This window comes from Ixodes scapularis, unplaced genomic scaffold (assembly GCF_016920785.2).
Source record: "Ixodes scapularis isolate PalLabHiFi unplaced genomic scaffold, ASM1692078v2 PGA_scaffold10__122_contigs__length_95168666, whole genome shotgun sequence".
In the NCBI taxonomy this organism is placed as follows: domain Eukaryota; kingdom Metazoa; phylum Arthropoda; class Arachnida; order Ixodida; family Ixodidae; genus Ixodes; species Ixodes scapularis.
In genome coordinates, this window is record NW_024609836.1 from 40,638,044 (window position 1) to 40,660,411 (window position 22,368).

Below are 22,368 nucleotides of genomic sequence, written 5' to 3' on the forward strand. Positions count from 1 at the left end.
GCCAAAAAGTTTCAGTGCCGAAAATAGCTTAGAAGCGGGGTAAATGACACTTCTTGTCCTTTTCTCCATGAAGTCCCATGCATTCGGTCGTGTCAATCAATGGCAGCCGGTGGCAACACTCGGCCACAGCTACTGAGGCCGCGATCCAGCCTACTACAATAGAGATCAGTGCCAACACCGACCAAGCGCCGGCATGCACCGTGCGCTTTTAGTATGTGTACTTGTGTGTCGGTTTTAGATGTGCATGTACCGCGAAGTCTCGGTTGTTTCGCCATTATGGAGTAATTTCGACCTTCCAACAATCGGCAAATGGCGTTCAAAAGGGATCTACCTGCTGACGTGTCTTGAGCTGTCATAATTCCATTAAACTAAACTAAAACTAAACTACGAAAATTCTTAAGCATTCCATGCTTTAAAACTAGACTATTACGTAACACGTCACAGAAAGGTAATTTATACGGTTTGCTTCATTCAGTCATCAAGATTACACAGCCCGAATATAGATACCGTTATCTGATCTGGATGCCCTATGAAACAGCACCTCCGCTCGACAAGGACAAGCATCAGCATCACATAGCGACGAGAGACTGCGCCCGCCTTTAAAGCACGGCGGTCACGGCCTAACACACATTCCCCGAAAACCCAAGCACCCGATTAAAAAGTGACCATGTTGTCAACCTCCTAGTCCCACGTACATAGTTTAATCTTTATTCCTCGCTCTCTCGCACACGGACCCTTTTGATTGCCGCAAGATAGCTTGCGGTGCTCCCACAGCTGGTTTTATCTGGGTGCCAAAGCGAAGTGAAAGAAGACAAGCCAACGCGTACACACAAACTATAAGCGCATTGTCATGATGTGGCGCTTTCGGCCTCTTAGACACTATGGCAGCATAATTATAAGAACGCAGCCAACGAAAGACAATGAAAGCCGAGACGTTACGCTTTTGTCGTTCTTTGATTGGCGCCATCTATATCGCTCGCTGCGCTCTAAACACCGATTCATACATTTGCGTTTGAGTGTGACGGACCGCATTAGGTCTCCTTGCGTTCTTCTACTACGCTTTGCGTACTTTTGAAAAGTGGAGCCCCCAGCGTACAATTAGCGCTTCTGTACCAGACTGTGGGCTTTGCTGTAGTCGTGAGATAAAATCCACGCGCTATTTGCGAGATATGGACGCTTATAACGTTGGCAGAATTATTTTAAACCCACGGTAATATAATAGTCCGTAAAAGAATAAAAATATAGCATATACGCAGGTCTGAAGTTGGCCACTGCTACCGAGTATATGACGCAGGTTCGTCGCGTCAACAGGGCGAGTAAGTTTATGACTGTGGTTTCATGCTTTCGGAGCTCATTTTTCATCGAATCCGGTAGTGTTTTTGTTGTTTGTTTGTTTGTTTTTTTCTTCGGGGTTTATTTTATTTTCCATAGATTCGGAGTTTTCTGGTGTCACTTTTCGGCGTCAGGCAAGAAATCGGTGCTTAGCAGCGTAGGCGTGCACACTGGAGGGCCAAGGGGACCTGACTATTAGGAAAAAACAAAAAAAAACTTGTAAGACTTTTTTAAAGAAAAATTGTTTTAATTTTGTTGCTTGCACCCCTGGCTTTACACTTTCTGCTAGCAAGACTGTGGCGGAGCATCCTCTTATCCGCTGTTACATATCAAAAGTACACAAATTTTTCATATTTGAACGTAAGTTTTTATACTAAAGGCGAAAATGGGACGAATATGCTGTGAAAAAGCGACGAATTTTGCCCGGCGGCTTTTGCTGTGCGCGTGGCATCAGCATAGTGGCTGCTACGTCGCCCGTAAAGCGAGCGTGCCGTCGACCGAAGTTCGTCAGTTATTCGTCGCATAATTTTCTCCATGGAGTTCAGCCTTTAGAATTTAATAGCAACTTCGCCTTTCGCCCACATGTGAAAGCACTAAGGCTGAGGTGTCACAGTACGCTGAAGACCATCATTTACTTTGACACTGTCACCCAACTGACCACTGGAGCATTTCGAATATCCCCCATGCCTAATCTGTGTGCCGAATCAAATCAATGGTTGCTTGATAAACGGTGGGTTTATTTTTTTAATTTTTTTTAGTGGAGTTAAAGACAGTGGCTATGTTGGGTATGCTGCGATAAAGCAATCTTTAAGATCCTGGAGACAAAAAATTCCAAATGCATCCTTTCTTTACAGTTGAACTGCTCGGGTTAATAATACCAACTGTAAACCACAAAATTGCTCGTAACTACAAAATATTTCTGATTTGTACACTTCATTAAGTTCACTTTTTGCGCTTAAATTTTGAACCTCGCAGAACCATTCGCTTGTTGCTCAACAACGTCAGAAGATACGCGCTTTAAAAAACAAAATAGTTTTTTTTTCTGCTGTGGTCTCAGCAGCACTGAAGTGGGCGGTAGCGAGGAAACCGACCAGCTACAAGTACCTGCGTAGATAGCGTAAGGTGCGCTCTGATGAGAATAGGCCCCCTCTCATGCGGAAACCCGAGCACGCCTATGCTCATCATGGCTTATGTGGCAGATAACAAGACACAGGCGTGATGTCCGCCAACCTGCACCGAATATGCGCGTCAACTAAATACCTGGAAACCGTCCAGGTACGGATAAAAAGCGAAAATGAGGAAAGGGTTGAGGCCACCAAGGAAAAAGCAGCCTCGCGGACAGTTGAGTGCGGTATGTATTCTGGCCCTGGGTCAGCTGAAAACAAAACTTCTCCCCACGAAGCATTTTTTTTTTCTAGGCTTTTTGGTTGTTCCCGACAAGTCAAGGTTTTTCGTCGAGGTTTTTCAGTTGTTCCTGATCTTGAGATTTTTCGTCGAGGTTTTTTGGTCAACTCCGATTTTGATAAAACCGACTCGGGTGTGTGTGTGTGTTTGTCTTCACGGTTTATTGCTATTTATTTAAAATATGAAACTCTATTCGTTAATCAAAATTCAATCAAAAGTACAGGAGACAAATGGCATGTGCACACAGGGGCGAGTACTGAATTTTCTAGTACTTGTCCCGCGTACTCCTTGTGCTTGTCTTCGTGCTTTCGTTCGTTACGTTACGTTACGGTTAGTAAGGTCTGCGCACTCATATAAGCGATCGTGGCGCAGCCGGTTACACCCAAATAAAATGTCCGAGCCAGCCTTTACGACCCCTTGCCTTCAACTTCGACGCCTTGAGCGGACATCGGTTGCCATAGCAACCATTTCATTGAAATCAATCAGAAGCGGTCGTGACGCAGTTGGTGTAGTCACTTGGTGATGTGTTCAGTTAGTGGATAGTTGATAGAGCGCTACGTTAGTTTTAAGAAGGTTTCGGGAGCATATTCGGAACAGCTTGGGAAGTAATTAGTCAACGCTCTGATTTACGCTTTTTCACGTACGTCACATCGTCTGGTTAAAGGAGAGAGAGAGAGGGGGGGGGGAGGCAGCTTGAGGCTTAGGTAACCACATCCCAGTGATTCACGCACTGGCCTTTAGCCGGCTCATAAACTTGGTCACCCGATATGCCTGCCTTACGAAAATGTCAGGTATGGCCCTGATACATTTTATATACGGCCATATATGATAATATAAGCAGTCAAATATGGAAATATACCGCTATAAATGGAGCAAAATACGCCCAGATATTGCCATATAAGTGCGCAAATACTGCCAGATGAGGCCATAGAAGTACGTAAATACGGCTATATATAAGCCGGGTTTGAGATATGTCTAAGGGCACATCTCAGAGCCGGCTTAAAGCTAGCAAACGAATCACTGAGCCGTGTTTGCCCAAGCTGCGGCCCCCGTGATCCTCTCTCTTTCTCCCCCGTAAACTAGGCGATGTGGCGTTTATACAAACGCGCCATTTAAAGTGCCGAAATTCACCTGTTGACTCAACCAGATTTTTCGGATACGCGTCCCGGAATCCAAGCCAAAAACAAGTGACTTTTTTTCCTTTTTTTTCAGCGACATACTAGTCGCTTAGAAGGAGCGAGTTGAGCGACATCTCAACTAGAAGTTTCATTATTCTTACGTAAACCTTCTCCACTTCGGGGACTTCCCCTCTAACTTATTACATATATATACCCTCGCGTTGTTTAGGAAAAACAAATCATAACCGTCTCTCCATAAGATAACACGTCACAGTGTGTTATCGCGAAGTCGGCTTGTTACGCATCACAAGCTCCGTTCGTCGTTGAAGCTCTCTCAGTGTAAACGGCTGCGGACAACCCTTCCAATAGACATATTTTTAGCGCTTATCACCCAGTCGAAAAAATGTTAAATAACTTGGCTTCGGACACATGCGCGGCGTCTTATATATATATTTCGTGAAATAGAGCTATCGCGCACGCCCAGAACGCCTTTTACTGCCCAGTAGGCAAATATGGCAACCCACAGAAGGCGATTATTGGGAAGGTCTATAGACCTTTCCCACGCTTATCACCCGGGCGAAAAACGCTGAGCCACTGAGCTGTGGACGCATGGGCAGCGTTTGATATACAGCACAAAAGAGCTACAGCGCATGCTCAAAAGGCGTTCCACAGCCCAGCAGACAAACATGGCAGACGCGCAGAAGGCGATTGCTGCAAAGATCTATACTTCGTTTCCCTTCATGTCCAGACGCAGCCGACGGTATAAGAGCTCATGGGAGCAACCAGACAGCGTCGAAAGACGGTGTTTTATCACGATTCTTTGCGTGTTTAATCATCCCAGAACCAATTGTAAACAGAAAACGCCCATGCGCTTTTGATGCTCCTTGATTGCACCCATTAGCGTCGGCTGCATCTAGACTTTAACTGAAAACAAGTATCGATAGGAAAGCCGTAGCGCTGAAATTAGTCACCTAAAGATGGCCAAAGCGGGCCACACACTGGTCTTCGAGTGCTTCGTCAGTGTTGGGCTGGAGTTCGCATTCTATCGGTCAAAACGCGAGTCCCAGCTATAAACGCTGCAGCGCATTAGTCGTGTCCCATCTGCTTCTTCCGCGCGTTGACCTTCTCTTGACTTTTGCAAAAATCGCTTTCTGCAAGCTGCTATTTCTGTCTGCTGGGCTGAGAAAACGCCTCCCGAGCCTGCGCTGTTGCTCTGCTGTGAGGCATATTAGATGTTGCGCATGCGCCCACAGTTCAGTGACTCAGCATTTTTCGCCCGGATGGTTATCGATAAAAAGGTTTATAGATGACTCCCAAATTCAGCATTCCGGTTTTCTTATCTCTGGCGGCTTCAGAAACAAGGGGCGTGACGAGGCATCTTAGTATCGCTTCTCAGCCAATGAGAGTGCGACATTCGCAGCTGAGAACGCAGAAGAACCGATCACTGAGCGGGAAGCGTGATCAAAGTTGTCCGCGCTATGCGTTTTTTTACTGGTGAATTCTCGTGGTGCTTTTGGCGCGCTTCAAAGCGCCCTTTCGAGAGCGCGTCAGATCCGGTGGTAGAAAAAGAGCGCGGCGACGTTATCGCGTGGTTCGTTCCGAAAGCTTCCCTCTCTCCGGGAGCGCTCCGAATGGACCACGCGATTCCGTCGCCGCACCCTTTTTCCACCACCTGATCTGGCGCGCTCTCGAAAGAGCGCTCTAGACAGCGCTATGCGAATTCACCATTTCTAGTGAAAAAGCCATTTGAATGAGAAATTTCCTGTGTCCAATAAACACATCTGAATCATACAAGATATATAAGAACCATATAAGTATTTAAGAACATATAAGAAATATACAAAAACTTACAAAAAACTTCTCACAAGTTTCTTATATGGTTCTTATGTGATCTTATATATCTTATACAGTTCTTATATGGTTTGTACATGTTGTTATACCTTTTATGATTCATATTTTTTCATTGGACACAGAAATTTTTCATAAAAATTAAATTTTTCAGCAGGGATAAGCTGCTTGTGGCTAGAGTAGGTGTAGCTCTTGGTGTGTACGGATACCTCATCTCTCCTCCTCCGCCGCGGACACTTTTTTCTTATCTGCTATGTTTTTTTTTCCACGCCGGCGCCATTTTGATTCTCCCGAGATAGGAGGCCGCACTTCTGAAACGATGTCGTTACTTTCCCGGATCGAGAGGCTTTACGGAAACCCACAGCCCACCACCATTACATAAAAAGGACGCCTAAACGACAGGGATATCAAACACACACTCAAATCTCAAAAGCGAGGTCAGGCTATCCATACCGGATCTGCTCACCTTCGCAACAAATTTAGTATACGGGTTCTGGGGTCACCGGATGGATGGATGGATGGATGTCGACAGTTGTACCCCTTATACCGGGCGGTAGCTTGTCCCACCTAGCCTGAAAACCAAAGCACACAATTACACGCCCCCCCCTCCCCCTCCAATTTCCTTCTCTTCTCCGTTTCTGTAACCATTACCAGGCAGTGTGGGATATCGCCCAGATGACAATCGTGGGATTGGGCAAATAAATTTAAAAAAAAACACGCACCCCGTCCTCTCCCCCGCCAAGGGAGTCACCAGTTCTTTCTCTGACCAAACCTTGTCGGCATTAAAGTCAACCCCGGACCCGCTCCGACTTAAGATTGACACTTTGGGTCGGAGACGCGCAGAAGAGAGTACCGTTTTTCTCCGTTCCGCCTTTCTCACAGCTGTGCTAGTTGGCTTTATTTTTTTTTCCTGGATAACTTTCATCAAACGTTTAAACTCCTCTTTGTGACTGTAATCTTTCGTTCCTCCATTCTTTCATTCCTCGCCCACAAAATCCGTCGCCCCCGCAAAGTTCATCTCTTGGCATTTAGCCCTATACATCTTTCTTTTTAACACACCCGTTATCCCCTCAATCCGTAAAGAACGTTCCCGTAAATTACCAAACACATTTTCATTTCTTTTGACCTGTTGCTGTGACCTGTACATTGCTAAAGCATTTTTTGATTATTATTATGCTCTCCCACATTGTCCTTTCTGCCTCTTTCACTCCCTTTTTCATGAACTGGTCTGCTCCACCCCACCATTAGTGTGCAGGTCAACTGACGGGTTCGGTTTATCTATTTTGTGTTTAAACTTTTTATATACAAATACTTGAATACTTTCTCTGCCCTACCGGGTATCATCCATTCCAGTTACCCTTTCTTCAAATTTCAATTTACTCATTGCCTCTCTGCTCTCGAAGGACGACCAGCCCATGTCCCCCTGCACTCCCTCGCTTGGCATGTTCTCATGCGCCCCCGTGACAATCTGCCCACATGGCTTTGTTGAATTTGCAGTCAATCGAGATTGAACCTCTGATCTTACGCACAGTACTCCATTGCCAAGAGACAGCCCTGACACCATCACTCCTTTTTATAGGCCCCTGACCACTTCAAATCTATTATAATTCCAAAGCGCTTGGTTTGTTTGTTTGTTTGTTTTCTGTCTACAGCTTTATTTTGTGTTGAAACGGAACGCAGCCCACACTAAACTGTCTAAAAAGCTTTTTTTTTTTTTTATCGGTACTGGGAAGTTTTCCAAGTAATCGGGTTAAACGGATGTTCCCTGATGGTTGGGGATCGCATGTCCGTGTCATGTTTTCTTCAGCAAAGGCCCCGATAAACAAAAATGTTTGTCCGAAGCCTAGTATTTACATCGAAAAACACCGAATCTGTAAAAAATAACTGAACACACACACAAAAAAAAGAAAAAACATTTCCGAACTTGAAGAAAAATAAATCTTAAAAACACGGAACCGTAGTTATAACGTGGGAAGCAGAAACGTCACAACCATTAGCAATAAAATAAGGGTTACTGCGGGGCTGTTCAGTGCCACCTCTCCTCCTCTATATAATATACCTCAGTGGAATGAATCAGGAACTGCAGCAGAGCAAATTAGGTTTTGATGTGAGTTATACATAGGAGGGAGAAATGTAATACTAGCAGTACCAGGACTGAACTGCACGGACGACATAGTACTCGAGGCAGATGACTGCGATACTTTACAGGAACTATCCGGAATATGTAGAGAATAACCATCGATTGGAAACTAAGCGAAATGAGACTGACATATAAAGGCGGAGAAAACAAAGGCAACATCAAGTTGTACCGCTATTAGCCAAGACTAAGCGATGAATGGAGGGAGGGGCACAAGGGGGGAATCTAAATTCTGGTTCAGGTTCAAGATTAATTCCGGAGAGATTGAAAGCTAGAATATAACCTATTCATCATCACTGGATGTCCATAGATAGCAATGAAGAGCCCAAGTCCTTTACAGTTAGCTCATTTAGACATCAAGAGAGCGAGCGATAATGTAAAGGTATAAGGTTTAAAAGCGCAAACAGACAGGGACAATAGAAAATAACACAAACGACAGGGACAAGGCGCTACTCTCAACGAGTAGCGCCTTCTCCCTGTCGTTTGTGTTATTGAGAGTAGCGCCTTGTCCCTGTCGTTTGTGTTATTTTCTATGTTGAGAGTAGCGCCTTGTCCCTGTCGTTTGTGTTATTTTCTATTGTCCCTGTCTGTTTGCGCTTTTAAACCTTATACCTACCATGGACCAACCAGCCCAAACCAAAGTTTTAATGATAATGTAAACTAGAAAAAGCTCAGAGGCCAGCTGAAGGGGTATAAGTCTAGGGTTCCGCGTTTTCGGTTTCTATTTTTTCAAAATTCGGCGTACTTTTTTCGGTGTTTATTTTAAATTTCAATTTTCGGTTTTTTCGGCGTGTATTTATGCCCACAAACTTTTATCGACGTTTTTCGGTGAATATATAATAAACACCAACGGTCACCAGATCAGATGATTCTTGTAGCTCTGATATTTGTGATCGTTCAAAGAATAACGGCACAGATACATTGAAAAAGAAATGGACACTTTATTTGGCAAATATGTGCAACTGTAAAAGAAACAAGAAAAAAACAGAAGCACAGACAAGTCAGATATAAAGCCTATTTAAAAAAAAAATGGAACTTCACCGTATGTACATCAGGATTACGTGATCTTATTATAGTACACTCACAGGTACATTCCCAAGTTTTCCTCGTTGATCCGCACTGTTTCTTCCCTGTTAATATGACCCTGAGCTTCCAGAATGCCCTCACAACGCTAACACTGGACACTGGCAGGCTGAGGAGATGAAGAGCTGCCTGAGCCAAAATCAGCCAATCAACCAATTGTGACCACCAAAAGAGACACGGTGCGACGTTTTGAAGCACAACATAACATGCAGAGCTTGCATCAAGTCAGTCTTCTTTACAATGAGATAAAAAAACACGCTTGTATATGGGGAGTCATGGGGCATTTCAGACTTCACGTTCGGATCGACGATGCGGCACTTTCAAACCAAAACGTCGTGATGGCATCCGTGTATCCCATAAATTCGGGTACATTTCGATAGACACTGTCGTTCCAGTTTTTCGCCACGGCTCTGCGGTACGACTGGAAGGTCAAAGTTAGCTTTTCCGGTTAAAACTGAATTTTAGAAAATGAATGCGACGTATTTTTATCGGTTTCAATCGAAAATGCCGCGTCTAAAAACTGACCTTTTTCGGTTAAAACCGAATTCCGAAAATGAATTCGGCGTACTTTTATCGGTTTTTATCGGTCTAAACCGAAAACGCCGAACCCTGGGTATAACTAAGATGCAAATTTGTTGGGCATCCTCAACAGGTGTACACAGACAGTAAGGATGGTTATAATCAGGATTTACTGTTTTCGATATATACAAATAAACCCCGAAAACTAACCCCAAAACCGGTTTCATTAATATCGTGGAAATGGTGTCGATGAGTCCCATGGGCATGTCGCCCGGTACTTTCGCTGCACCTTCTGGAACCTTACCTTCTTCCTTGTCCCATTCCCTTGTGGTCGCCTTCAATTGTTACACTATTCTGCTCACTATCGACCCGCCACGGGTCCTCAAAGCCATAGAAAGTTTCGGTGAACCTCTCACCGCATGCCGACGCCCTGTCTGAGAGTTTGAACTGCCCTTAAAGGGGCCCTGCAATGACTTTTTGACTGGTTTTTAATTTGCACTGAACCTGAGCGTACTGAACGTAGTAACTTAATCCAACTTTTCTTTTCTCAAATTTCGCTTTATTTTAAAAGTTATAGGCAAATTAGAATTACAAAAACAAGCAAAAAATAACCTCCTTTATGACGTCGTAGGTCCTGCCTTGAGTTGCCTTGAACAAGAGGAGGAGTAGTGAGCTCATCGAGCGCGCACGGCTGCCGCACTCCGTGTCGACGGCTCGAGAGGGCGCCACTAAAGCATGTGTTGGATAGGCTGTATGAAGCGGGCGGCCAGGGCAGCTCGTATTGCATTTGCAGCGCGACTAAACACTAATTCGGCATAACATTTCATTGGCCACAAACGACAGCAAACACGGGGTAAAGATCAGTTCAGAACGGGAGCCACTTCGCGCTGACGCACCACCAAATGGCCAAATCGCCAACAGGGCCCGCGCCGAAGGCCTTCGGAACGCTCGGAACCGGTCGGATTCTTAAGCCGGTATACGACCACAGCGCCGCCGCGTACATCCGGGACCTTTCTACGCTCCTCGTTTGTCGTAGCCTCATCCCACTAGCCTTTTCTAGTATGCGCCGGTTTTTTTCCGCCGCTTGGTGGCGGGTATGTCGACGGGTCATTTTTCGTTTCCGTACTTTCTAAACTGCATTTGTTTCTTTTCTGATCTAAAATAGTGAACAAAAACTACTTTCATACATAATTGAAACGGTTCGCGACACTTATATTTTGTATCTCGACTAAAAAAAAGCTCTTAGCGGCTTTGACCAGTGACAAGCCCAGGACCAAAGACGTCACATTTTGCGCGCTTTCGGTACCGCGGGTCGCCCTCGTCGGTGGAAGAGGTTGCCGCGTAGTCCGGTTAAAATATGACGCACTGATATTTAGTTACTCTCTCCGTGCCCGCTGGGTTGCCCCAACCCCAAGAGACGTGGAAACCGCAAAAACGGTAGACGCTTAAATATGATTGCAGGGCCCCTTTAAACTGTGCCAGGCAAAACTACCGGATTCTCTAGGCCTGAAGCGCACGTTCCGAATTCCTCGGCTCAATACGCGCGTTCTGAACTTCGCGTCATAAAGTGCGCCTTCCTCTCGAGGTTGCCCACCATGTGAAGTGTTTCCACCAAGTCTTTACCGCGAACCAAAGGCCAAACCCGTCTAAAAGTTAAAAAGAGGACCCTTTTCTATGCGAAATTTAATCTGCTCAACTTTCTTTTGGTCGTAGAGCCCCAAAAAATGTGACGATAATGTAATTCTGAAACATATAACGAGTTATAACGAGTTATACTAGAATTCAGCGAGAATGTTCGATGGCGGCGTGTCTGTCCCAATTCACGGCCTCCGTTTGCTTTCTGTTCGCAGTACTGGAAGTACAAGTTCCGAGATGTGAACTCCAACGCGTCTTTCACCCAGAAGAGCGAGCTACAGGCCTCGTTCACTAGTTACCTGGCCATCGCTAGCAAGGTGCCCTACATTATCTCCCTGGTGGCAAACGCCTACCTGAGCCAATGGTGAGTGCTTTCACCGAAGCCGATCCTTCAGTAGCGGTCAAAACTGGAAAAGTTTAAAGCTCGCTCTACTGCTCTGTATCAGTACCACCACGTTCTCTGGGTTCCCCGGTCCGGAATATTTTCGCCAAGCCGTGGGGAATGTTTTCGCCTGGGAACCAACTGTCACACTGTCGGATGTCGCGATCCTGGCGGTCGGTCGTAGAAATGCTGTCCAAAAGCAGGAGCGAACGCGAGTGTCGCTGCCTTCACGGCGTCACCACTTCTAGCTGCCCAGCACATCCGTGGACTGTCACACAGGAGAGTGACCTGCTGCAGAACAGGCGTCTGCCATATACACCACAGCTGCTGGAACCGCTGCTGAAACACCGCCAGGATCGCGACAGGCGACCGCATGACACGTCTATGACGTAACAAGGTGGAAATAAAAAAAAACACATTTCTTTTTTTTTTTTTTATGCGGTAAACACATAAGTCAAAGACGCGTTCCAGGCACCATATTGTGACATCGCATGATACCGGGACGTCGCATGACACCGTAATATCACACTGCGCCGTGACGTCAGGTGACACTGTGACGTAATGCGGCCAGACCAAAAAAAAAGAGCGTGGAGGGTTCTTACATAAAGCTATCGCTCTAAAATCAAACAGAGGAACCTTGTTTGTGTCCCTCTTCGGTGTGGTAACTCCTCAAATCAAAGGAGCTATGTATGAATGAGCGAAACAGACCACGGTGGAACAGTCGGATTTCCGTGTCCCATCATGCCCTTGTCTCTTGCAGGGTCAGGCCCGCCGTGAGGATCGGCTGGCCCCTGCTGGGCTGCACCCTTCTGTTCGTCGCCACGGCGGCGCTCGTCAAGGTGAACACCGACCAGCGTACGTCACGTTTCGCCCGCTCCTTCAGGCTCGTTCACACAGCTGCGGTTTGAGTGCGCTCGAAAGTTGTAACCGCTCATAATAAGACACACTGATACAATGGCACCATCAATCATGTAGGTTCGAGTTGAGCTAGTTGGTGCGTGTTAGTGATGCATCAGGTCGAACCTTTCCGTAAGTTTGAGTTTCTGTATGTTCAAGCTGACCCATCACCAATCATGTAGCCCTAGAACTGCGTAAACGGTAAACCTAGCCGCCGAGATTTTCCGCGAGCAAATATCTCCCTCGGCCATCAGGCCTCGTTTGCCCAACAAAAAGAGAGTAAAGCACAGAGCTGTTTATGATGCTGATACCAGCCTCGTGGACGACGATAACGGCTATGACAGGAAGATTTACCGGGTGACCGCGGCGCTACGTTTCAAGCCCTGGACACGCCTTAGGGGTGGCAAGGCAATCGTTTACTTCGACTGGGGCACTTGCACCTAACCTGCCTTCACCGAAGTGAGCGACCGCATCATAGTATGGTTCAACCGACAATTCCTAGCTAAGAAAGCCCAAGTGGTTTCCTTCGTCGCTAAAAAAGGCCACCGTGGGCCAGAAATTGGACACGAGTGGGAGACGAAGGCACTTTCTCAGGCTAGGTGGCGCAAGCTACCGCCCGTTACAAAGGGCACAGCCAATATCATCCATCCATCCATGTAACGACTAGGGCGTCAGCGTTCGGCTAGCAGTCTTGTTCTTACCGATTGCACACGAGTTCCAGCCGAATGCCGACGCCGTACCCATTTTGTGACCTACGGTAGACTTTTATAGTGACGCCGGAACGCCCTTAGGCTTTCTTATGAAGCAGGTGTGGGTAAACGACCATCCGCATGAAGTACGTCTGCGCGCTAGCTCCGCACACACAAGCGCCACCTCCATCACGCACTGACAGCATGATCAACCTACACACCGCACGGTATCCTAGCTCAACGTATCTTGCGTTCCCCAGTTCTTGTCGGTATAATCAAATTATGTATAAACCAAGATTTGGCTCTTCCCCTCACCACTATTCTTGTATTTGTCTTTTAAAAATGCCTCCATGGGGCGCCTATCTTTTGTCATTTGAACCTACGTGTAACGGCCCAGGGTTACAGATGAGCGTAACGGTCGAACGTGACGTGCTTTGATTGAATACCGACGTACAAACATCTTCTTTTGTGTTACAATCGATTGGGCAGGAGTAATCCCCTTCGTCTTACTTCCAACGTTGTAAACTAAGAGTTTTAGAGTAAGGGACCTCAGCGCTCCGGGTCGTCGCACGGCGTATGCACAGAACTTCTGCGCACGCGCAGTGAGACACCCCAAGCTGCTTGCGGGACCTAAAGCGTTGGGGCCCCCCATTCTAGAACGCTCTATTATAATATCACGGGGAAGACCAACCACCAGGAGTTGACGGGTGCTTCCTGAGACGACTTCTTCCCGTCATGTGGACGCAGACGCATGACTAACCGTTTGCACTGAGACTGCCAAGAAATTTACGCGATTCATTACATCTGCAGCGACCCTGAGACCTTCATTCCTTCGGATATATTATTATTTATTTATTTATTTATTTATTTATTACCCGTTTACCCTCAGGACATAGGCTGTTACAGAGGGAAGCGGGTTGTATAAGAACGCATAGCAAGAAGAAAACTCAAGAACAGGTATTTGTTGAACTGAGGTGTCTGCCCAAATTAAAGAACATTGAAGCCCAGCTAAAATATGTGCAGGGGCTCCGGAAGCGGGGGGGCTGGGTGGGCTTGAGCCCCTCCTGTCCTCAGGACAAAGCTGCCGAGCCCCCCCCCCTCCCCCTCCCTCTTTTTTTTTTTTTTTTTTAGTTTGCGTGTTTGCAGGTTATCTGGTATGGGCCTTCGGCCTATCTGCTGTACCTCCGTCTCTCCTAAGCCGAAATAAATGAAATGACTCTTTATGCATGCTGACCTACCGCCCTCCTCACCTCCGCCAAGCACAAAAAGCACCGGGGCGACGAAGAGGCTTGCTTGAAAAGTCAAAACCAGAAGAAAATGACAGGCAGGACTCATGAGCCTGATTGACAACCAGTTTGAAGCGAGCAAAGAGGGGACAGCGAAATGAATGGATTCCGACAAGACGACGTCGGCGAGCGTTTGTCTGCTTCCCCCATGTTGAAGCAAGAAGCCCAGAAGATGCATGGTGCTTCTCTGGCCCGCGGACAAAACAGGCAGGCGGTACTACCGCGGCGCTTAAAGGCCATCATTTGGAGAGGGAGGGGGGCTGGTGAGCTTGAGTGGGGATTCGGGAGTGCTTAGAAAAGGCGAAAGTCTACGAGCTCCCAAATTTGACAAGGCGCCTTCGATGGCGAAAGCTTTGCGCGCATACGGCGTCGTGCCCGCAGGGTGGTGAGGCATGAGGCGACACATGTTTACAAACTCAGGACAACACAACACGAAGTCTGAAACACAGCTCTTATCCTTCAGTACCTTCCTTTTGTGATGTCCCCCAACTTGCATTGACGCCAGGAGTCCGAAGCGATCACGGTCGATGTACTTGATCCTGAGGTACATACCGATGTATGCAACCTCTGCCTCCAGTTGAGACATCCGATGGCCCAACTTGCTGTGTTTCAGACTCCGTGTTGTGTTGTCCTTTTTTCCCCCCGAGCCTCGGGGTTTTGTCTAAAACTTTTAACACTTGTTTGTCTACGTCTGCGTTAATACATCATGCTTCCCCGAGAATCTCTAAATGAAGGAAGGTTTTCATTTTTAGACATAGCCAATTTGGCATAGGCACAGCTGCGGTTGACATGTAACAGTTGGTATAGGAAAGAAAAAATAAATAACACATGGTGCGGCTGATTTCAGTGATTATCCAATCATTGTATGAGTTGTCAGTGCAAGCTTCTTACTGTTATTTTACTGAACCATTGTTTTAATTTGTTTTCCATGGATATGTGCGTGAATATGCGAAGGCGGTGCATTAATATGTTTTGATTCAAATGTGTCAATTAATGTCAACCTGAAACCAACCTAACCTTGAGGATTTCGGAGATGTCGAGCCCCCCCCCCCCCCCCCCCCTCTAAAGAAAGACTTCCGGAGCCTCTGAATATGTGGTCGAGTTGAAGGATTTAGACAAATTACAATTCCAAGCCGGTCAATGTGCTCACAGGAGTTCTTAGACTAAGTGAGATTACATCGAGGCAAGTGTCTGGTTGGCTGACACCTTCCTCATGTGACAGTTATGCCCTACTTACACGGGCACCTTAATCGCAGTTAAATGCAACTGAAGTATGAATTAACTTCGGTCAAGAATACTAGGGTATAGTTGGCAGAGCCTGCTAAACATACGAAAGCATAACTGCGGCTTGGGATGCCCAGTCTGACCTCAGTCACACCTAATTGCGGTTAAAGGTGCCCGTGTAACTTGGGGTAGAAGAATACCAACAGGGACAGCCTTCTCTCAAAATAATCCGCCATCTTTTTTGTTTCTCTTTTTTTAGATCAGCTAGCATTCCTGGCCGCCACCTTGTCCATCGTGGTACTCATTAACAGTAAGTGTTCCACCGTACAATAGTTTTTCTTTTTTTAGATAGTAAGGAGAAACATTGCTACAGAACAAAGCAATAATCTCCATACTCACCGAAAGCTTTAAGGGGCACTCAAGCGGATTCTGAGATCATTTACATATGGTGATGACTCAATCTACTGTCTCTGGGCATCCTATAAGCGCCAAATTTACACTAATTGGGGGCCGATTTTCTTATTAAACATCTAATCAAAGATCGTAACACGTCCATCTTCCTGCGGCTTGGAGCAGACACCAGGGGACGCCGTCGGACGGCGTTTTCAAATAATATTTTTTTAGTACGTCTCCTACACCCAAAGATTCCAGAGAGAATTCTCTCAAACATGTTTACCTTCAAAGATTTCACGTTTTTTGTCCAAACATAATCTAGAACGCGCCTAAAAAGAACGATAAAAGTAAGGTTCGCTATCTTCTCTAGATTAACTATTTCATTGGTCAAATTTAATGGCGGTTGTAATGAAAACCCAGATATACCCCCCTTCTCCACTACCCCCCGCCCCCACAAGAGAAAATAACGCCCGTGTATTTAAATTGCTGTGAGTTTATTAGGGCGTCTTGCCTTCTAGAACCGGTTACTTTTATTGACTAAATTAAGCCCAACAAACAATATGCCATCGAAAACGAGCTTCCACGAAAGCACTTGAGTGCGCCTTTAAGTTGACGCGGAGCGCAGAGAGCACCGAGCATTATTGCTCCGGCGTCAGTGAGAGTGCTGCCTAATCGATAACAACGCTAACGAAGCAATAGCCGCGAACCAATAGGCGTGAACTAATAGGCTTGAACGAATAGGTGTGACCGAATAGGTATGAACCCATAGGCGTGAACCAATAGGCGTGAACCAATAGGCGTGAACCAAAAGGCGTGCACCAAAAGGCGAGAACGAATAGGCGTGAATTAATAGGCGTAAACCAATAGGCGTAAATCAAAAGGCGTGAACGAATAGGCGTGAACCAAAAGGCGTGAACGAATAGGCGTGAACCAAAAGGCGTGAACGAATAGGCGTGAACCAATGGGCGTAAAGATATTTAGCCATGCCCTGCGTTTCTAAGGTTGTCAGTGGCCATTGTAAAATATTGTTTTCTTTTTACTATGATTACTGACAACCTTGTCCAAGTATTTTTTCCAAGTCCTTGTTGTCCAAGTACCGTTGGCTAAACGCTCGCCTCTTTGCAGTATTCTCCGGCTTTCTGCAAGGCGGCGGAACGGGGCTAGCAGGATGCTTTCCGGAAAAATTCATGGCGTCCAACGTTTACGGTCAAGTACGCACGCTGTTCTACATGTTCAACATATCATCGTTCCTTGTTCATATTCAGGGTTCCGTGTTTTTGGTATACAACCAATAACACAAAGAAAATATTAACTCCCGGGTCAGTTTTAATTGAATTGGTGAAAACCGGGGAAAAACAAACCTCCGGATTCAGCGCTGTCTTTGAAAAAGGAAAACCAAGTTTAAGAAAAAAAAACGTTTTCCCTTTTTTTTTTTTTTTGTATTTGCGGTTTTATTTTGTGTCGACCAGGAACACAGCCCGCATTGAACGTTTGGGAAGGACGCTTCCAGACTTAGTATTAGAGAGTTTTAGTGGATCGTTTCGATACCTTCGATAATGGTACCCTCTAAGTTAAAACTATACTCCGTTTCAAACATAGCGTGCAACGTAGTCAAAGCTAGCGCGCCGGTTTGCACAGCCGACCGCGACTACGTTCGCTCCACAAGATAGTGCGGCCCCTGAAAAAAAAAAAAGTCGAAAAGTGTACATTTTTGTAGCTAGTAACTAATAGTGGCGTTATGATTTCGAGGGAACACCGATTCTTTTTCAATAAAAAGGAAAAGATAATGTAAACTACTCCAAATTATTTTCCGTTTTCGTTCGTGCGGCACTCGCACTCGCTTCGGGTTTTCGGGTTGTGCGGCTGCCCCTGCCCCGCCCCTGCCTCGCCGGTTTCGTGAAGATGGCGTCTTACGCGGGAAGCTTTCTTTTCCTGCTCGGATATTTTCGAAGATTCGTTGTGTGAAGATCTCGCAAAAGTGCAAGCAGGTGATCGCCAACGTGTACGCGAGTTCAAGAACGTGTTTCCCGGAAACGTCGGTCCGTGACGTCCTGGAGACGGTCAGTAACGACACCGGAGTGTCTGGCAAGGTGGCGTCCCCGAAGCGAAGACCTCGCAACGTGAAAGTTCCGAGCTCGCGGACAGTGTTGTGAACTGCCACCTGTCATTTCTGGTGTTGAAATCGGCCTTATGGCTTCAAAGTGAAACAAGCCTCAAGAAGGAACTGTGTCGGTGATGAATCGTGCCTACGGCTCCGTCTGCTTGCGGGACCTTACAGCAGGCGGTGCCCGTGATTGCATTCCGAAGCGTCTGGGTTCTTCTGCCTGCGGGACCGTAACCATGGTCGGCTCCGTCTGCCTGAGGCACCTTAACCTTGGTCGGCTAAGTAAACGACGCACATGCCCGTGCCTGTATTCCGAGGCCTCTGCTTTCCTCGAAAAGGAAACAACACTCGATCCTGATCTCGAGTGCCGTGTGTTGTGTACGCGTCTATTGTGAATCACTCCCGCTTCATGGGGGCGCCGGCACCAGAGCACCGAGATACTGCCGTCTGGATGACCTCTTCCATACACCGGCGAGTATTCTGACTCTGAAGGAAACTTCCATGAAGTCACATCACGTGAGGGAATGCCAAGCCGTCTGAACAATGGCAGTGCGGTCCCCTAATCACAATATTCGTTATATATAAAGGACCGTCCACCACACTCTCAAGGTACTCTCTGATTTTCACGCTACCATGTAAATAAACGGCTTTAAATAGAGACGCCCTGGATCTCGACCGTTCTTCCGTTTTGACGAGGCCGGCGCAAGTTCGAGCGGAACACCAGCCCCTAGTCTACCTTATAAATAAAAATCAACAAGAAAAGAGGAATTGAAATATGCACTTCCGCAATACGCACAATCTTGCACAAAAAATCGGTCGGAAAAAAAAAAAAAAAAAAAAGAAAAACCTTTGCGCCTTAAGTGGATTCGAACCACCGCCACCGAGATGTCGGCATCGCCAGAGCAGCGCCTTGTACCACTCGTCCACGAAATCTCGCGGAGTAACACAATTTTGTGTGTTTTTTCATGCGCACTACTTCAGTAGCTTTCCCAGCGTTGCACGCGATGTTTGAAACGGAGTATAGGGTTCCGTGTTTTCGAATAAATCTGAAAAAAAAACAAACGAAAAACACTCGCAATTAAAAATTTCCTTTAATTCGAGTTTATTCCAGAAAAAAAAATGAATTTCGAGGTCTCAAAGACTAAATAGAAATAAAAATACGGTGCTCTAAAAATAAATTTTAAATACCACAGGGTCAGTAGTCTTCGCGAGAGGCCACTTTAGTTCCTTTGAAATCTTTAACTACTGAAAAAAATATGGGTGTAACTTTTAGCTCGTCAAAATTTGTTCAGGTTATCGGGTCATGGTATCTCTGGGGCACGACAAAAGGCATCGTTTCCAGTTTGTACCATACTACGTGTGCTTTTCGGAGGAAACAGGGGTAGTCCTTTTTATAACAGTGAAAGCCAGGAACCCAGAGACGTCAATATAGGGAGAGGGCAGCTGAAGTTTTGGTGCTTCCCAGCGACTACGTTCAGGACTTCAGTTATTTCAGAAGTATTGACTTTTATTGAAGCAACACTTCACTGCAATGTTTGTCGTGGAATAGCTACGAATACCAATGGCAAGGGTGCCAACGGCAAATGCATATGCAGAAATATCACTCGAAGCAGGTGAGTTCTGAGGAATTTGGGCTAAGTTTTTGTTCAGACTTTTTATTTTATTTTTGAATTTTGCAAAATTGAAAATGCAGTAAAATTAAACTTTGAAATAAAGAAACTAGGAAATTCAATAAAAATAAACCCAGACTAATCCCGAATTTTCGGTGAAAAAGAAAGCTCAGAGAAAAGAAAACCCGAATTCCGCGAGAAATAAACACCGAAAACACGGAATCCTGCTATAACAAAATGATGCATGCGCAAAAGGGGTAGGCGGAGAATCGGGTATTGTTATCGGAATATTCGGCTAAAATTGATCATTATATCGTTTCCTTCTTTTATCGGCACCGGGACGTGTTTTAAAATTCCGGAGTAAGCACCTTCACGTAGGTTAGGAAATCCTACACCCCTGCCTTCTTTTTTTTTCTTTCTTTTTTTTACCAAAATATTTAATAACGTTCTTTTTTTTCTCTTTTTTTTTGTCCGACACCCGGAATTTACATCCGAAAACACCGAACCTGTGAGAAAAACCCAACAAGAAAAAACATTCGCGAATTTCAATGAAATTAAACCTCCGAAAGCACGGAACCCTATTCATAAGTCTTGTTCATTAGCAGCGCACCAATGATGTAAAATAAGGTACAGGGTGTCACCAAAAAGAAATTACAGTTTTTGGTTCTTCTTCTTTTTTTTTTTCGCACAATTAGATTACGCATCGCCGAACGTTCACTCTTTCGCCCAAACGTAGCGCAAGCGGTCTGCGCCAGATGCCAAAGTTTCAGTGCTTGCCGCTACCTAATTCAAAAGTTGTTACATATACGCGACTTCCGAAAATGTTCAAAGGAAAAAATAGTGGCCGACGAAGCGCACGAATACACCGAGATGAATGGCGTCCACTACCGGGAAAGAGTCCCAATTTCCCATTGAAAGTTTCAGAAATCACTTATGACTTTTGATTTAGATAACGGCAAACTTTAGAAATTTGGCAACCGGTTCGGACCGCATATTTACTCCATTTTAGTGCCCAGACGCAGCCGACGCTACGAGCTTATGGACACAACAAGAGGGCGTGAAAAGGGCACCATCACCTAATCTTGAACAAACAAAAACGAAGTCTAGTGACTTGCGCTTTTGAAGCTGCTTAATCGCTTCAATTTGCTCATAGCGTCAGCAGCGTCTGTACTTCAACTGAAAACAAGTATAGTACCACGTCATCAGCCGTTAGGGAGGTAACACAGAGAAGGGGATGACTTGCCCCTCCTCCCCTTTTTTGTTACCTTCCTCGTGGTTGATACTGTTACCAACACGCTCATCATGTACGCAACTATAGCTCTACATTTGGGCGGAGGCTGAGCGGTCGGCAATGTGTAGTTAATTTATGCGGTGAAAAATGTATCTTGAACCTACGGGCAAGGTGGGTATCCACAAAATGTGTTTCCGCGGCACTCATTCGGAGTTTCTGCAGTTTTCTTTTTTTTTTTTTTTTTTGTTAAGCATTATGCATAAGCAATACGCTTGTGCATATTGCTAACCTCAAAACAGTAAAACGTGTTAATGTACAATTTAAAAACTAACCCAAAAGTAAAGTGCGTTACTTTTTATCGGTAAAGGTAGCGGTAACGGGTTCCTTTTATTTCGATATAACGCAGGATGGTACCGCCTTCCTTTTATTTGCCAATAGCAGGTAACTTATTTCCTTTCTTTTTTTTTCTTTTTTTTTAACGCCTACAACACTGTCCGTAACCTATGTTCGCGCTCTTCACTCGGAACGTAAGCTAGCTTCCAAGTACATGTTCCTCTCTCTTCCTCCTCCTCAGGCTGTGGGAGGAATCTTCGCTACGGTGGCTCAGATCCTCTGCCTCCTCATGGACGCATCTCCGACAACGAGCGCCCTGCTCTACTTTATCTTGGCCGTTGTCACACTCATTTTTACGCAAATCTGCTTCGGAGTCCTGGTGAAGACGGTGAGTATGCCCCGCATGACTCTACTGAAAGCCCGACGACCAGACTCGAGATTCTGCAAGGCAGAAGATCCTCCTCACCATGGGGAAAGAGAAAACAGGCAACGGTGGACTGTCTAGAAGGGGGGCGAGGAGGAAGCGAAGAAAAAGTGGAAAGCGGCAACTAGTCATCGGTCTTTAACCTGAACCGACAAACATGCAAGGCTTGTACATTACGTCCTCGCTATAGCTCGTTTCGCTGTAACTTGGCAGAGGGCGAACGCTTAGGGCCCCTACACTCTCAGAAAAAAAGGTGTATTATTACACCCCTTGTTCCATATAATACTTTCCAAAACTTCAATTCGACGTACAGCGCCCCATAATCGAACAGGCGGCCCCAAAGTTTTCGAGGGGGCTTGATAGCCGTGTGGTACAACTTATTAAGATAGCTAATGTACGTATTATTGACTACAAAAAAGATTATCGGAGTTTTCTTGGCCGTACTGCGAAAGCTCTGTGCTTTCTTTCTTTGGCCTTTGATACGTACTTTAGCAATTTAATAAGTTATATCGCACCGTTATCAAGCCCCTCGTAAAGTTTCGGGCCCAATGTTCGACTGTAGGGCACTGTACGTCGAATTGAAATTCTGGGGTGTATTATATGGGACAAAAGGGTGTAAGATGATACCCTCTTTTTTTAGAGTGTACGAGCCAATTAGAGCGACGCAGGCGAAGCACGTCACATCCTTAACGAAGGTACAGGGGCGAAAGCGTAAACCA

At 45.8% G+C, this 22,368-nt stretch overlaps 1 protein-coding gene across 2 annotated transcripts in view; it reads left to right on the top strand.

Annotated features, from left to right (window-relative positions):
- LOC8031802 (equilibrative nucleoside transporter 1) overlaps positions 1-22,368 on the top strand; it is a 101,915-nt gene that overhangs the window by 58,652 nt on the left and 20,895 nt on the right. For both annotated transcript variants that reach the window (XM_029986556.4, XM_029986557.4), the window contains 5 exons: positions 11,292-11,440; positions 12,219-12,313; positions 15,814-15,864; positions 17,073-17,158; positions 21,467-21,613. In XM_029986556.4, the coding sequence (XP_029842416.2) occupies positions 11,292-11,440; positions 12,219-12,313; positions 15,814-15,864; positions 17,073-17,158; positions 21,467-21,613 (528 nt within the window). The remainder of the gene's footprint in view (positions 1-11,291; positions 11,441-12,218; positions 12,314-15,813; positions 15,865-17,072; positions 17,159-21,466; positions 21,614-22,368) is intronic.